This window comes from Hemicordylus capensis, chromosome 1 (assembly GCF_027244095.1).
Source record: "Hemicordylus capensis ecotype Gifberg chromosome 1, rHemCap1.1.pri, whole genome shotgun sequence".
Lineage (NCBI taxonomy): Eukaryota > Metazoa > Chordata > Lepidosauria > Squamata > Cordylidae > Hemicordylus > Hemicordylus capensis.
Window position 1 is genome coordinate 445,003,595 of NC_069657.1, and position 14,973 is coordinate 445,018,567.

Consider the following 14,973-nt stretch of genomic DNA (forward strand, 5'->3'; position numbering starts at 1 on the left):
CTTAAACCCTTTTTTAAAAAGTCGTCAGAGATTGGCAGGCACTTATTTCAATAGGGAGTGCATTTCAAAGCCTCGGGGCAGCAATGGAGAAGGCCTGTCTTTGAGTAATCACCAGAAGAGCCAGTGGCAATTGCAGACGGACCTCTCCGGGTTATCTCAATGGGCGGCCAGGCTCATAACGAAGAAGGCGTTCTCTTAAATACCCTGGACCTAAGCTATTTAAATGCACCCATGGGTTTGAAAGCATGCAGTAAACCCCTATCTGGGAACTTGAGGCAATTGACAATTCCTGGACATGCATTTTGAAACGTTACAGAAAAGTTGCCATTGACATATGGGCACCATCTTTGCAGTGATGCACCCTAGCTTACCTAGGAGGTGCACACACAGGACTTTATACGTTTGATGCCCAGTCAGATCCTGGCTGTTTACAAAGGCTTCTGGCTTAGTCTGATGTGGATTCACTGTTGGAATGTTTTCTTCTTCCTCGTGTTGGCCATTTGAGATGGCTGAGCTGGGTTTTATTCTATTCGATTTTTGTAAGTGACTCTGAGTTGCTTGTTCAGAGAGGCAGGGCATAGCCTTTTGAAAATGAATGAAATTAAAGTAAAAGGGGTTCAAAATAGGTTTCTTATTTCCAATAGGCTTCTGGGCAAAATACAAAGTGCTAGTTATAAAGCCCTCAACGGCTTAAGCCCTGGGTATCTAAGAGAGCATCTTCTTCACTTCTTCATCTCTGGCAATTAAAAATAATAATTCTGAAAACTCATCTTTTCCCCCGAGCTTTCCCAGCTTTTTAGAACTGTCTGTTTTTAACTTTACGGCTGATTTTAAATTGTTGCGTTGTTTTAACTTTTTATATGTGTTTTAATTGTTTTGTGTTGACCGCCCAGAGACAAATGTTTGGGCAGTGTAGAAGTTTAATAAATCAATCAATAAATCTTGTCCTAGAAATTCATCCCCTCTCTAAATAGGGCAAATAACCTGGTGCAGTTTTACACTCAGCAGTAGTAGGGGTACCTGTCTCATTCATGCGAAGAATCGAGTTGCAGGCAGCAAGAAGCAGGCAGACGAACTGTGCTGAACTTTTAAGAAGGCAACCATTAATAATCTTTGGAGTGAGAGTAGCGAAGGTAAATTTATCCCAGGGGAATGCCTTCCTCCCATAAAACTACAGAGCACTTGGCAAGACCTCTTGAGAGTGGAGATATTTCCTTGGCCATAACTCTGCTCAGGCGCCTTCCATGCTTAGAGCTGCTCACTCCAAAGGGTTAAGATTTGTGGGTAGAGAACATGGGGCGATTGGTTAGCTGCTCGGGAGGTCTCCCCTTTCTCTTTTGAAACCGAGTCTTCCAAAAAGAGAGTGGCTTCCTCTGCCTCCCCTCCCCACCTCAGTGTGCTGCATTCTTATTGTTTCAGGCTCCTGGACGAACTCCCAGATTCAGTGACAAGGTGTGCTCCTTCAGGGATAGACTGTGGTAAGTGTAATCTCATGCAGCGTGTTTCTGCTTTGCACACAAAACTCAGAAGGGCGGGGGAGACACTTATGGCCAACGGTGACCTGAATTGCTCCCTGAAGCTGTCATTTGTCAGGAAAACCACACAGATACCTTTCACCCCTCATTTGGTCTTCATTGGCACACAGTAGCAAAGTGGCACCATTGCACCTGGCGACACCAGAGCCCTGTGGTTTTCGTTGGTAGAATACAGGAGGGGTTTACCATTGCCATCTCCCATGCAGTATGAGATGATGCCTTTCAGCATTTTCCTGTATCGCTGCTGCTCGATAGAGGTGTTTCCCATGGTCTGGGAAACATACCAGTGGGGATTCCAACCGGCAACCTCTTGCTCGCTAGGCAAGTCATTTCCCCAGTGCATACCATCTCTGAATCTGAACCATGAAATAGTATTGTATGTCATCACAGTAGGATTGATCATGACATACCAGTGATAGTGTAGCGTGGATGGGAGTTAAATATTAGGTTAGTGGCAATGATGTTGACTCCAGATTGTAGGGTTTTATTTTCTTTTAAGCCATACAGGCATAAAGATTTCAGTTCTTACCGGGCCTGTTCCAACATAGCTAGAAAGAGAGGAATTGCTCCTACGTGCTGCTTGAGAGCTGCATGTTCCTGGACTTGCTTATAGGTTGCCATGCCTATCCCCTACCTCTGCCTGTACTATGGGCCTTGACTCTTCCCCAGAAATGATTATTAGTTGGCTTTTTGGGTAGGTGCCTAATTCACATTACTTAATTGATTCAGAATTGCCAGTTTGGGGATTGACTCAGCAGCTCTGCTTCAGCACCCATTGGCCATTGAAAGGCAATGAGACAAGACCATGACATAGCCAACGGCCTCCTGGTCAAAGCAACATAAGGCAGAAAACCCATGCCTCCCATGAAAATGCTTACTGCAAACATAAATTCACTTGACGCAATAAAAGTCTGGAAACTCCTGATCGCTGTCCAATTGAAGTTTGTGTTCTACAGGTGAAATAGCCACATTCTTGGAAAACGTGCGTGATTTGCCATACAGTGAAGAACCGAAATACGATGTGCTGAAGGAGATCCTCTTGAGTAGCCTAGAACGCAGAGGAATCCGTTACCATGGCCCACTGGCTTTTACTGCTGCCCAAAGCACTCCGCGTGAATATGCTGCGAACCAGAGGAAAGTAAGTAAATAGTCAAGGCTGGATCAATAGGAGACGATATACAAGTTGTAAGAAATAGTGCCTCACGTACTGCGCAGGGAAATCCGGGTAGCTGGAGTCATCCGCGCTGCTGCGTCTGTGTAAACGCCGCTGGCGGTGTTGTTGAATAGCACTTTTCTGCTCTGTTGTAAAGTTGTGCAAAAATAGTGAGCTTCGCCTTGCGTAATGGTGTTTGCACAATTTTAAGACTGAGCAGAATAACACTGTTATGCAACAGCTGCAGCGGTGAGGGTGCAGCTTCAACTGCCCACGTTTCCTTGCGTGGAATCTGAGCTGCTTTTTGATAACATCAACATCTATTTCAGATTTTATTTTATTTAAATCTCTTTCAGAGAAAGTGACTCTTGGGTGGAGGGATGTATTTCTAATTTTTATTTATTTTTGTAAGTTAATTGTCAGCGAAATAATTTTATTTTTAAAAAGAACTGCAAGTAATGTTACCATTCCTTAAGCTTCACGGATTGAATGAAAGTAACTGGTTGCAGTATGTGAAAGTGGTGTCTCCGTCCCCACCCCTTTTCCATACAAGGAAGGAGCTGGTGATTGAAGACATTACACTAACAGCTGTTCTCTGTCAGTTTCATTGCATTTCTTAATTCCTTTTCCCCTGAATTTGCTCAAATGTTGATGTCGACCCTTAAGGAGGGGGGAAATGCCATAAGTCCTTTTGACGTGCAGCCTTTTGCCTCAAAATGTTAGACATGTATAGATTTGTGTGCTTTCTTTATAATGGGGAAGGTCTAGGAGTTAGTTTGCCAGTAGCACAGGGGCCAGTGCTGCCAGTCTAGAGGAGAGCTGGTCTTGTGGTAGCAAGCGTGACCTGTCCCCTTAGCTAAGCAGGGTCTGCTCTGGTTGCATCTGAATGGGAGACTTGATGTGTGAGCACTGGAAGATATTCCCCTCAGGGGATGGAGCTGCTCTGGGAAGAGCAGAAGGTTTCAAGTTCCCTCCCTGGTTTCTCCAAGATAGGGCTGAGAGAGATTCCGGCCTGCAACCTTGGAGAAGCCGCTGCCAGTCTGTGAAGACAATACTGAGCTAGATAGACCAATGGTCTGACTCAGTATATGGCAGCTCCCTATGTTCCTGAATGCTAACCTTTTCCTTAGAAAGCAGATTGAAAGCAGAGTTGCATTCATTTTTTTCTTTTCCCCCAAACAACTTTTGTCATATTTTGCTCTTGCCTCCTAAAAGCTGCTTTTTATGCAGTTCTTGGATTTCAGTGCTTTGTGAAGTTCACACGGGCAGCACCAACATGCCACCCATTGTCCACCTCCCAAATCTTGGCGCCATAGTTAGTTAGTTTGTTTTTTCAAATGTGCTTTTAAAATATTTTTTTAATGTTTTGTTTTATTTAGATTTAAAAAAAAAAAAAAAAAAACAACTACTACTACTTCGTGTTCTGTAATCAATAGCACTTACTGGATCCCATCAGAAATGTCAGTCATGGCTGTCTCCCATCCTAGGGAGAAGCCCGAACTCTTTGCTGATGCGTGTTCAATAAAGCAAGGTCAAGACGCCATTCATTTTTAATATTCCTAGTGAACTTTGGACCGTTGCGAGTGTCGGTGAGCCAAAAAATGCCGGATGCAAATGAATGTGACGGATCGGCTGAGAGATGAACGGCGATTCAAATCTTGGTGCACAGATGGTTCTGATTTGCCAAGTTTTGTAGCTGCTGCAACTGAAGACATAAAATAGCCGCCTAGTCATAAATTAGCTCTTTGGAAGCCAAACCTTGGCACCAGAGCTTTACAACCTTCAATTAGTAGCGAAAGAAGTATTTGAATGACTCTGGTATTGACATCTGTAGGTCTGCATAGTAATCATTCCTAATAGAAGAGAATCTCCGTTTGAGGGGCTTTTGCATGGCTAATTAACTACCAGTGAGAATATGTAATTTTTTCATGATCTCCCGATTGTCACCTTTCTCTCATGATACAATTACATTTTATTGTAGTGAGTGCCTTTGCAAACCCAATTGTCAGCACTATTTACGTTGTGCGGAAAAGGAGAACAAAAGTTCATGTTTAATAAAAAGCCACTGGATTTTGATCTTGGTAATTACCAAGACTTTTTTCCCCCAGAATTTTTATAGACTTTGGGTTTTTTATCCCTTTTACAACAAAGCAAAAAAGCCATTTCTTTGATAGTGGTTTGCTTGCTGTTGTGGTCACTGTTTAATCGATGCTAATTTTAGCAGCTCCTCTTGTTTCTGCAATTTGTAGATTTTCCGAAACTTAATTGAAGTATATATAAACAGTTCTAAAAAAAAATGCATCCACTTTCTCCATTACTGATTTTGACACTCGCCTCTCCACACCTGCACTAGAAATGTGGATTTAAGAACTAGCCATTGGCTATTTAAAGTTGGAGTGATGAACATTAATAATAATAATAAAATAATTAATAGGAACATAGGAAGCTGCCATATACTGAGTAAGACCATTGGTCTATCCAGCTCAGTATTGTCTTCAGACTGGCAGCGGCTTCTCCAAAGTTGCAGACACGAATCTCTCTCAGCCTTATCTTGGAGAGGCCAGGGAAGGAACTTGGAGCCTAGATGCTCTTCCCAGATTGGCTCCATCCCCTAAGGGGAATATCTTACTGTACTCACACTTCTAGTCTCCCATTCATATGCAACCAAGGCAGACCCTGCTTAGCTAAGGGGACAAGTCATGCTTGCTACCACAAGACTAGCTCTCCTCTCCCAGAGCTACATTAAGTGTCTCAAGAGCTTGGGCCTAACTAGAACTTTTGACCTGTTAAAAAACTGTGGATTCATGCCTTATTGCAAACTGAGCATACTTCAGTTTCAAGAGTGTTTTGCCATAGAGCATGAGCCCTCTTCAGACAGTATGCTGTACCTGCATTCAGATCTATGCACGCATAGCAACGCAGGACATCACCTTCTACAAGTCAGACCATTGGTCCATCTAGCTCAGTATTGTCTACAACGGCTGGCAGAAACTCTCCACCATTTCAAGCATGAGTCTTTCCCAATCTTACCTGGAGATGCCACTGAGCTATGGCCCTATCTCCTAAGGAGAACAGCTTACAGCAGACAATGGTCACATGTAGTCATCCATCTAAATGCAAACCAAGGCAAACAGTGCTTAGCAAAGGGGACAATTCATGCTCACTACTGCAAGACTGGCTTTCCACCTGTCTTTGGGTGGAGAGTCTTTTGTGTGAACGACGGTGGCGGCCTTCATGTTAAAACTGAACTTGGGCACAGGCCCTTTCAAATGCAGGATACAGATAGTGCATTCAACCCAATACGAGAATAACTGTATACAGACTGAGTGTTTGATGTAACTTGTGAATAGGGCTATGGCAGCTGCTAGTCAATAGCAATGTGCAAAATATTTGACCAAATTGATTCAAATTCGAATTGAATTTGAGTCGATTCAACTAGAAACTACTTGCACATATTCTGTTTGAATTTACCTGAACTCAAATTGAATTTGCTCGAATTCTGTTTGAATTCTCCCAAATCGCAATCAATTCGAAGGAATCCCATTCTGTGCAAGCAGTTTTGAGTTGAATCGATTCAAATTCAATGTGGTCTTTTTCCTTTCTTTCTTTCTTTCTTTCTTTCTTTCTTTCTTTCTTTCTTTCTTTCTTTCTTTCTTTCTTTCTTTGGCAAATTCCTGCTATTCAAGAAAGGCAACCTACGGGCATTCAGAGCTAGTGGCTCAGTTTTTTTTATTCTGGCCCCAAAAGATCTAAAGACCCGCTTGGCCATGCCTAATGTGATCTTTGACTTTAAATAGCAGACTCCTCCTGCTTTTGAAACTCCCCTTGCTCCAAAGGTAGCTTGCTGTGCAGTGGGGTGGGGGGTTGGGTGTATGATATGTGAGAAATGTCTAAAGCCCCCCCCCCCTGAACTCTTGCAGCTAGTTCCATGGTTTGGAATCAGTTCTGTGCTCAGTTGCAGCTCATTTGGCAGTGTGGGTCATTTTCTCAGGAAGAGTGAGTTGGTTGTGGAGGTCGGCACCAGCATGCATTCATTGTTTATCATGCCAATAGGAGCTTCTAGCCACTGTGATTTTGAAGGTGCAGCAGAACAGTCAGTGCACTGCTCAAAACTGGAAGAAAGCCAGAAGTCTAGTGCTCTTGCCAGTTCTGCCCCAGATCAAGTGCCAGTTAGCAAGAGGGCACTCATGATGCCTGCTTTGTGGCCTTTCTTTTGCTGAAGAACAAGAACTGTGGCAGAGAGAGGGTCATTAAATAGAGAACGTGTAAACACAAAGCATCAAGAACAATGATCATCGTTCTAATGTCTGTAAAGATCAATATTCAGTGCACAAAAGGGCTACCCAGTGAACACCAAAGGTTTCCCCTGGAAATCTGCTATGCTGTCGGGCAAAGCAAGGCTCCTCTTTTACCCTCTTCCATTTCATCAGAAAGTGCAAAATCTATTACATCTTGTATTTAGCTTAAAACTTATCTTGGATATTGGTGTCAAGCAAGATGTTGCTGAACTTTGATTGTAAGAAAATGAAGATCTGCCACAGTATTTGCTATTTGCAAGTGCATAACCCCATTTAAAGTCCATGAGCGAGGAGTGTCAATTATCACAGCTTCTGTTCCTTAGACACAGGCAGAAATATTTTTAATGGCCAATAACAAGGTCAGAGAGAAAACTGTGCTGTTTGCAGATGACTTGATCCTAGTCCCTATCATCCTCTGAATTTTCATGGGGAATTTCAAATATTCTCTTTCATTAGCATGAAATGCATACTTGCATCATCTCAGTTTTGAGCTGTTTTTAACTCAAGGGTATTTTAAAAGATAACATGATGTGAACCACTGGTAAATGGGGAATAAAGACAGGAAAGTCCATTTTCTGTGAAAAGCTTCAACTGCTTTCAAGTTTGAAAAACATTGTACTTCACCCTCAATTCTGCAACAATTGTGTCGGTGGAAATGGACTGCCTCTACAGAATACAAAGAAGGGGATAATCACTTATTCATAGATTCTGAGGCAGAAGTGGGACAAATGATCTCCCATATATTGCTTCGTGACCAGATAATCCTGGGTTTGCAATACAGATTAACTAGGAGCTGTCAACAGTTCCACGCTGGGTGTATTTACCAATATTGGTCGCTCAAAAGTAGTTCTTCCAAGGCCAGCGCACTGGCAAAAAGGCAGATACTGGTCCCGAGTAAGGAGATACTTCATTCCCATTCTATCTGCCCTCATACTTTACCTTCCCAGGACAAAGCAGACGAACGGAAGGATGTGATTAGACTGACAAATGCTATTGATAAAAGTCATTTTGCCCGTTAGATATTGCACTGTGTTTGTGGAGAGGGGCATTTCTGATGGTAACATTAGTTTGCTGAGCGATGACGTGACAACAAGTGAAAGACTTCTCCATGGAGAGCATAATTAGCCTGTCAGTAGATCTTGCTGCTGCGGAAGGTGGTGGTGAACACAGTCGAGATCAGGGATTCTCAGTGTTGGGTCCCCAGATGTTATTGGACTTCAACTCCCATAATCCCCAACCAAAGGCCACTGGGGCGGGGGATTATGGGAGTTGAAATCCAATAACATCTGGAGACCCAACGTTGAGAATCCTTGGTCTAGATGGCTTTAAAGGGGGGATAGGCAGATTCATGGAGGTCTGTCAGTCACTTCTGCTGAAACTGGAGGGGTGGACCAATTGCCTTTGGGCCCTACATGTGGACTTCCTGGAAGTATATTCATGGGAAACATGATGCTGCATTAGATGGACTTTGGTCTGTTTCAGCAAAGCTTTTATGTCCTTAACCTTCATTTTTCTATGACCTGCTAGATCGGGGTAGCCAACCTTGGCTTTCCAGCTGTTGTTGAACTAAAACTCCCATCAACCCCAGCCATAAACTGTGGCTGGGGGTGATGTGTGTTATAGTTCAACAGCTGGAGAGCCAAGGTTGCCTACCTGTGCTAGATGTTCTGAGTGCATTCACATAAGGAGTGTGGTTGTGTGATTGACATTAGAGAACTCGCTCACACCCACTAGAAAAGGTCAATAGAATGCTAAGGGCAGATTGTTAACACAAGTTGCAATATGATGTATTGGACTTGAACCGTGGAGACATATGTTCTTATGAATACATGAATAGAGCATTGGGTGCTCACATTCTTTGGGAATCTAAATTTATGGGAGGAGAGCTGGTCTCATAGCAAGCATGTACTGTCCCTTTTGCTAAGCAGGGGCCACAGTGGTTTGCTTTTGAATGGGAGATTACATGTGTGAGCACTGTAACATAGTCCCCTTAGGGGATGGGGCTTCAGCTGCTCTGGGAAGAGCATGCTTTTTGCATGCAGAAGGTTCCAAGTTCCCTCTCTGGCAGCATCTCCAAGACAGGGCTGAGAGAGACTCCTGTGCCTGAAACCCTGGAGACGCCACTGCCAGTCTGTGTAGACAATACTGACCTAGATAGACCAATGGTCTGACTCAGTATAAGGCAGCTTCCCATGACCTGCATTCAAATTCATATGTCACCAGTGAAGCTCACTAGATGACCTTGGGGCACGTAACTCTTAGGGATGTGCATCGGACTGATAATCAGCTGAGGACCGAGGCGATGCAAGCTCTATTGGGGCATTTTTCATCAGAAATGATGCCAATGAAAAATGTCTCCAATATCGATAGAAAATTCAATACAATAAAGAATTGCATCAGTTTTGTATTGGTGATGGCAGGGCTTCCCTCTGAGGCAGTATGTAGCAATTGAATGAAACTGTTTTTCTTTTTGTTCTTTTCTTTTTATAAGCCTCTCCCAGTGGGGTTTTTAACTCAGGAGAAAGGGGGTTCTGAAAGGGGATCTTTCTCTAGTGCAATCAGGTCCTCAGATGTTCAGCAACTACCAGTTTTCTCACCATGTGAAAGCTTGCGCGTGGAGGATTTTTGTGTACTTTTCCAATAGCAAAATAGAGTTTCCCTGGGATTCCACCCCATACCCAGGGAGGGTCAAGCTCTGTTGAAAAACAGGGGTGGTGGCAGCAGCCATGTTTGAACCTACCAGAAATACAGAAGAGTTTTAGGGGGTAGCCTTTGCCAGAAAGCTCAGCAGGGATAATTCTGCATTCTCTCTTCTGCTCACATGAGCTTTGCTCTGAGACAAAGGCTATAATCTGCTACAGCACCATCGAAGGACGTTAGAACCTTTTACTCCTGGGGGTGGGAGGGATGGCCACGCCTTGTAATTATTCTGATGCCTCAAGCTGTTTCCTTTTACCATACTATCCAGACCATCCCCTGTATTGGGTACTTGATGCCAGAATGGCTGGGATTGGGCCAATCATTTGGCCTGTCTGCTTTAAGTTCAAAAATTAAACCATCCCAGGAAGAACAGCACACCAATGTGATGGATTCAAGCAATCAGTGAATCCAAACATTTAACATGGGTGCAGAGTTGCTGATGGTGGATGGTGATGGTGGGGCACCTGCACGGCCTCTTGGAGCAACTGAGCACATGCCTATCAGCAAGCTCTAGAGAAGAGATGAAACTTGCCAGGGATCGCCACACGAAAGCAAGAAATGATTATTTTCTCATTTCAGCCATTGACATTAATTAGAATCATTGCAATAATGGAAAACTTATTTAGATATAGGTAAGAGCAGTTTAATTGACAGAGACTTATTGGTTTCACATCCAGTAAAGGTTAACAACATTCATCTACAGTTCTGAAAGAATCCATGAAACATTTTCAACAGTATGTCATATGTTGCCTTAGGGAAGCACAACTGCAGTGCTCATGTGACTAGCACATAAGAACTGCCCTGCTGGATCAGGCAGCCCAGTGGCCCACCAGATGCCGCTGGAGTGCCCACAGGCAAGAGGTGAAGGCATGCCCTCCCTCCTGCTGTTGCTCCCCTGCAACTGGTATTGAGAGGCATTGTGCCTCTGAGGCTGGAGGTGGCCCACAACCACCAGACTAGTAGCCACTGATAGACCTGTCCTCCATGAATCTATCTAAGCCCCTTTTAAATCCATCCAAGCTGGTGGCCATCACCACATCCCATGGCAAGGAATTCCATAGATTAATTTATGTGCTGTGTTAAAAAGTACTTCCTCTTGTAGATCCTAAATTTCCCAACTTTCAGTTTTGTGGGGTGACCTCTGGTTCTAGTGTTGTGGGAGAGGGAGAAAGATTTCTCTCTGTCCACCCTCTCCATTCCACACATAATTTTATACACAAGCAACAGAGGCCCTATATATCATTCTAACCTCCTTGTAAATGTTGCCACTTCCCTTGCGTGGGCATCCTCTTGGGGTGCCATGGCTAGAAAGTGCCCCTGCTCCATTCTTGGGCAACAGCCATGGGCCACCCAAGGCCTGCCTTGAGGCTTCCATGCTCATTCCAGCAGCAGCGGCCCCTGAGAAACTGAATCCTTGGTCACTTGTACCTTTTGAACAGGCTGCTTTGCCAAAGCCAACACCGATGCAAGTGAGAGACGTGAAGGAAAGCAAGCTGGAAAGCAAGGAACTTGCCTATCGCCGAAAAGCCGCTGTGGGGATAAAAAGCAGCCAAGCACAAGACCAGCGGATTCAGGCTGGCCTGAACAAGCCTCTTCAGACTGAAGTGGTGAGTGTGCTTTAGAGTTGCGTCAAATTGCACGTGGCTTTCTGAAACCCTTCCTTTGCTAGCTCTAGTTTTTTCTTTCCCCTCAGAAAGGTTATGTACAGATCAGAGACAGAAAAACGAAGGTTCCTCTTCCTCTCTCTGAAGTGTAAGTTTTCCATGAACGGGGAGATGTTGAATATAAAGTTGTTTGGAAGCGAGAAAGTGACTTGTCGTCCCCTCCCCACCTCCATTTTGAAAGGGTGCCAGCTACTGAGGACCTCAGCACCAGCCCTTTTTACGTATATTTGGATCTGTTCTGGTAGGATCACTTAGTTTTGGTGTTTCTTGGGCTGTAGCTGCTTCCAAACCTCCTAGATCTTCTGCAGGTTGGCAGCCTCGCTGATTTGTCTTGCCCGGGTCATTCGTTTTCAGCTTGATAACTGGGGCCCAGTCTGTGCACAGGACACGAGCCTTGGGTAGAAGCCTGAACCATGTAAGCATTTTTATGTCGATCCAGTCATGTTTAAATTCAGTAACGTGCTGGTCCAGTTGCGTGTTGCGCAAGCAAACCAGTTATCAATGTCATGGTTGGGTGAGCCACTGGTATGTCTCATGCCTAAGTGAGCTAACTAGGAATGTGTGGAGCCGGTTCTATTTGAACTCTAACTGGGCTGGTCCCTCGCAAAAGGGGCGCCGGTCCAAGTTCAGACCCAACTGACCCCTGTTTGAATGGAACCGGATTGGAACTGGTTCGGCAGTTCGAGGGGTATGCTTGCAAAGGGGAATCTGGTGAGGATTCCCCTTTGCAAGCAAGGTGTGGGGGGATGGGACCTGCTTTTAAAATACTTCTAATGGTAGCCTGTGAGGTGAGAGGGCACCTTACCACTGGCTCTGGTGGCTCATCTAAACTAGCCATAAAACTGGCTTCTGGACTAGGAGTCCAGTTCGAATTCAGCTCACATTTGAACCGAACCACCAAAATCGGTTCTATGCCACACCCCTAGAGCTAATGGGGTTAAGTGCATTTAAGCACGACTGGAAGCTTGGAGCGGGCTTTACCAGTGGCCAGAATCCACTGCTAGCCACAGTGCCTGCATTGACGCAAGTTGTTTTCCCACACACAATTATGACTCCTTACATCACTTCCCAGCATTGCAACAGCTGCCACAGCAGCACCCTTGGCAGGCAGTATAGCCATAAGCTCCACTAGAACATTGTCTTCAGCCACAATTTGACTGAGCAATCCTTGAAATGCGGATTGCCGGGCAGACCAGAGCAGTGAATGAAGGACAAGTTAGTCCAGGGCTCCTCAACTTCACCCCCTTCTGCAGTCATTGGCCTGCAACTCCCATAATCCCTGGCGATTGGCCACTCTGGTTGGGGATTATGGAAATTGTAGTCCAAACACAGCTGGAGGGCCGAAATTGAGCAGTCCTGAGTCTCAAAGCCAGACATGGGGCTCAACTCATAGCAATTGCCAATAAAATATTACAGAGAGAGGAAGAGCTGAGCTGACACTGTCCATTTCTCACCAGAACTATATTTCACAAATGGACCCAAACCACAACTCCAGGCAGGCAGCCAAGTCCAAGTTCAGCTTTGTCAATCAATCTGAGATCCAGCAAAACTACATAGTTATAGCAGCAAGCAATAGCACAGCAAGCATCTTATACTTCCTCGGGGCTAATGAGAACCACAAAATCAAACCTTCCTTCCATCCGTATCACAGAGAGACAGAGCGGTCATGGCCTGATGGACTAATGGTCTGACAAGAAACAAAGCTCCCAGACCACGCCTGCTCAACCTAGCCCCCCCCGCCAGCTGGTTTTGGACTACAACTCCCATGATTCCCAGCCACAATGACCAGTAGCCAGGGATTATGGGAGTTGTAGGCCAACATCTACAGGAGGGCCGAAGTTGAGCAGCCCTGTTCTACTCTTACCATGAGAAGAACTCACCTTTCTTCTCCAGCAAACATCCCTGCTTGCCTAGTAACACCATGGCCACAGATTGGTGTTGGGCCCTGGTTGACAACCTGACACATGGGTTCAGGGCACCAGTCCATCTCACCATTAGACGTGGTGGTGGAGTGCACGCGTGTGTCAGCAGCACAAATGGGCAGACTGTGGCACATCTGGGTTTGAGGTTGGCGTAATCTGTCAGTGGTGTTTGCAGTGGGCATGAGTGACCATGAGTCCCTTTTGAATACATTTTAGAATACCTCCCTTTTGTATCTCCCCCTCCCTCCCTACCAGTTGGGGCACGGTTGCCCATGACAACACTTTTTATTTATTTTTCTATCAATTTTGTATGCTGCCCCAAACTTCCATCTCTGGGTGGCTCACAACATTAAAAAGTTAAAAGACAGAAATAAAAACCTTACAACTAAAACCACAATTAAATTCAAAACCTTGGGTGAAAAGGTAGATTTTAAAAGATTTTTTTAAAAGATTTTTTTTTTTAGTTGTCAAGAGATGGGGAGGCTCTCATCTTGACAGGGAGTGTATTCCAGAGTCTCGGGGCAGCTCCTGCGTAGCTGCCAGACAAGCTGGTTGCAGCTGTAGACAGACCTCTCCAGATTTGTTTGATAAGCCAGCCAAGCCAATTGGAAGCTAGTGCCAGAAAACCAATCAGCAAGGAGAAAACAGGCCTCCAAAATGGTGCTTGCAATGTAAAAACGTTTCGATCGAAATGGGGTTTTGTTCCAAGCTTGAAACATGCCCTTTATTTAGAGGGTGTTTTGTTTTGAGCTTGAAACACTCAAAACAGCCTGTTTTGCATCAAAACATTTCAACATCAGAACGTTCTGCACATCCTCATTAGTTAGTTTCCCTTGCTTCTCCAAGTCCAGTGAAATTGAGGATAGATGTCTGCAGAATGCGGGGTGGAGGGTACAAAGGAACAAGCAAAATTCAGATCTTCAATTGCGTTTCCAGTTTATTGATAAACTGCAGAACTTTGATAATTACACTGGAAATAAAAATATCTTTCCTTATGCTTCCTTTTGGCATGCTTTTAAATATAGATTTCTTTTGTGAAGTGGGCTGTTGAAATGGGAAAACGGATGGAGGATGAGAATATAGTCATTTTTTCCTAGAAAGAAGAGAGGCTGTAGGCTCAGCTTGTCCTTTAAACCCTAAGCTAAGCATGCAAGTCAAGGCAAAGTATGCCCTCGACTTCTGAGGGAGTATATGGACTAGACTCCTGGGCTCAGCCCTGGTGCAATTTGACAAATAGTGTACGGCAGGGTGGCGGGGATCTTGTGACTATTAAGAGTAAAGAACAAGTAGATATTTGCACTTAATGAGCTGGATCTCACAATCAGCGAGACCCGGGTTGGGGAGCTAAGCGGGGAGAGTGAGCTAAGCCCGCTCTCCCCATAGACGATCAGGGCGGGAGCCCTGGGCAGCCTGATCGGCCGCCCACGTGATTGCCGACTCCATGATGGAGCCAGCAGGGCTGGGGAGTTCGGGGGGCCACGCGGCCCCCGGAAGCACCAGTATGCCCTGCATGAGTGCGCAGGGCATACTGGGGAGACCCCCTGCTTTTCAGTCTTCCGTTGGGGGTCTACTTGTGAGTAACTGCAGTGTGGAGCCACACTGTGGCTACTCATGGTAAAAAAAACCCGGGTCCGCCAAGCCCGGTGGTTCTCATGATTGTAGAGAATCGGGCTAGCGGAGGCTAGCCCGATTTTCTACAGC

The 14,973-nt window shown here is 45.0% G+C and overlaps 1 protein-coding gene across 6 annotated transcripts in view; it reads left to right on the forward strand.

Annotated features, from left to right (window-relative positions):
* VRK2 (VRK serine/threonine kinase 2) overlaps positions 1 to 14,973 on the forward strand; it is a 90,300-nt gene that overhangs the window by 72,296 nt on the left and 3,031 nt on the right. For 3 of the 6 annotated variants that reach the window (XM_053246524.1, XM_053246550.1, XM_053246561.1), the window contains 4 exons: positions 1,420 to 1,478; positions 2,492 to 2,673; positions 11,126 to 11,293; positions 11,380 to 11,438. In XM_053246524.1, the coding sequence (XP_053102499.1) occupies positions 1,420 to 1,478; positions 2,492 to 2,673; positions 11,126 to 11,293; positions 11,380 to 11,438 (468 nt within the window). Of the gene's footprint in view, positions 1 to 1,419; positions 1,479 to 2,491; positions 2,674 to 4,175; positions 4,925 to 11,125; positions 11,294 to 11,379; positions 11,439 to 14,973 lie in introns of those variants that run through there. The other 3 variants (XM_053246541.1, XM_053246531.1, XM_053246571.1) reach the window with 2 other exon arrangements.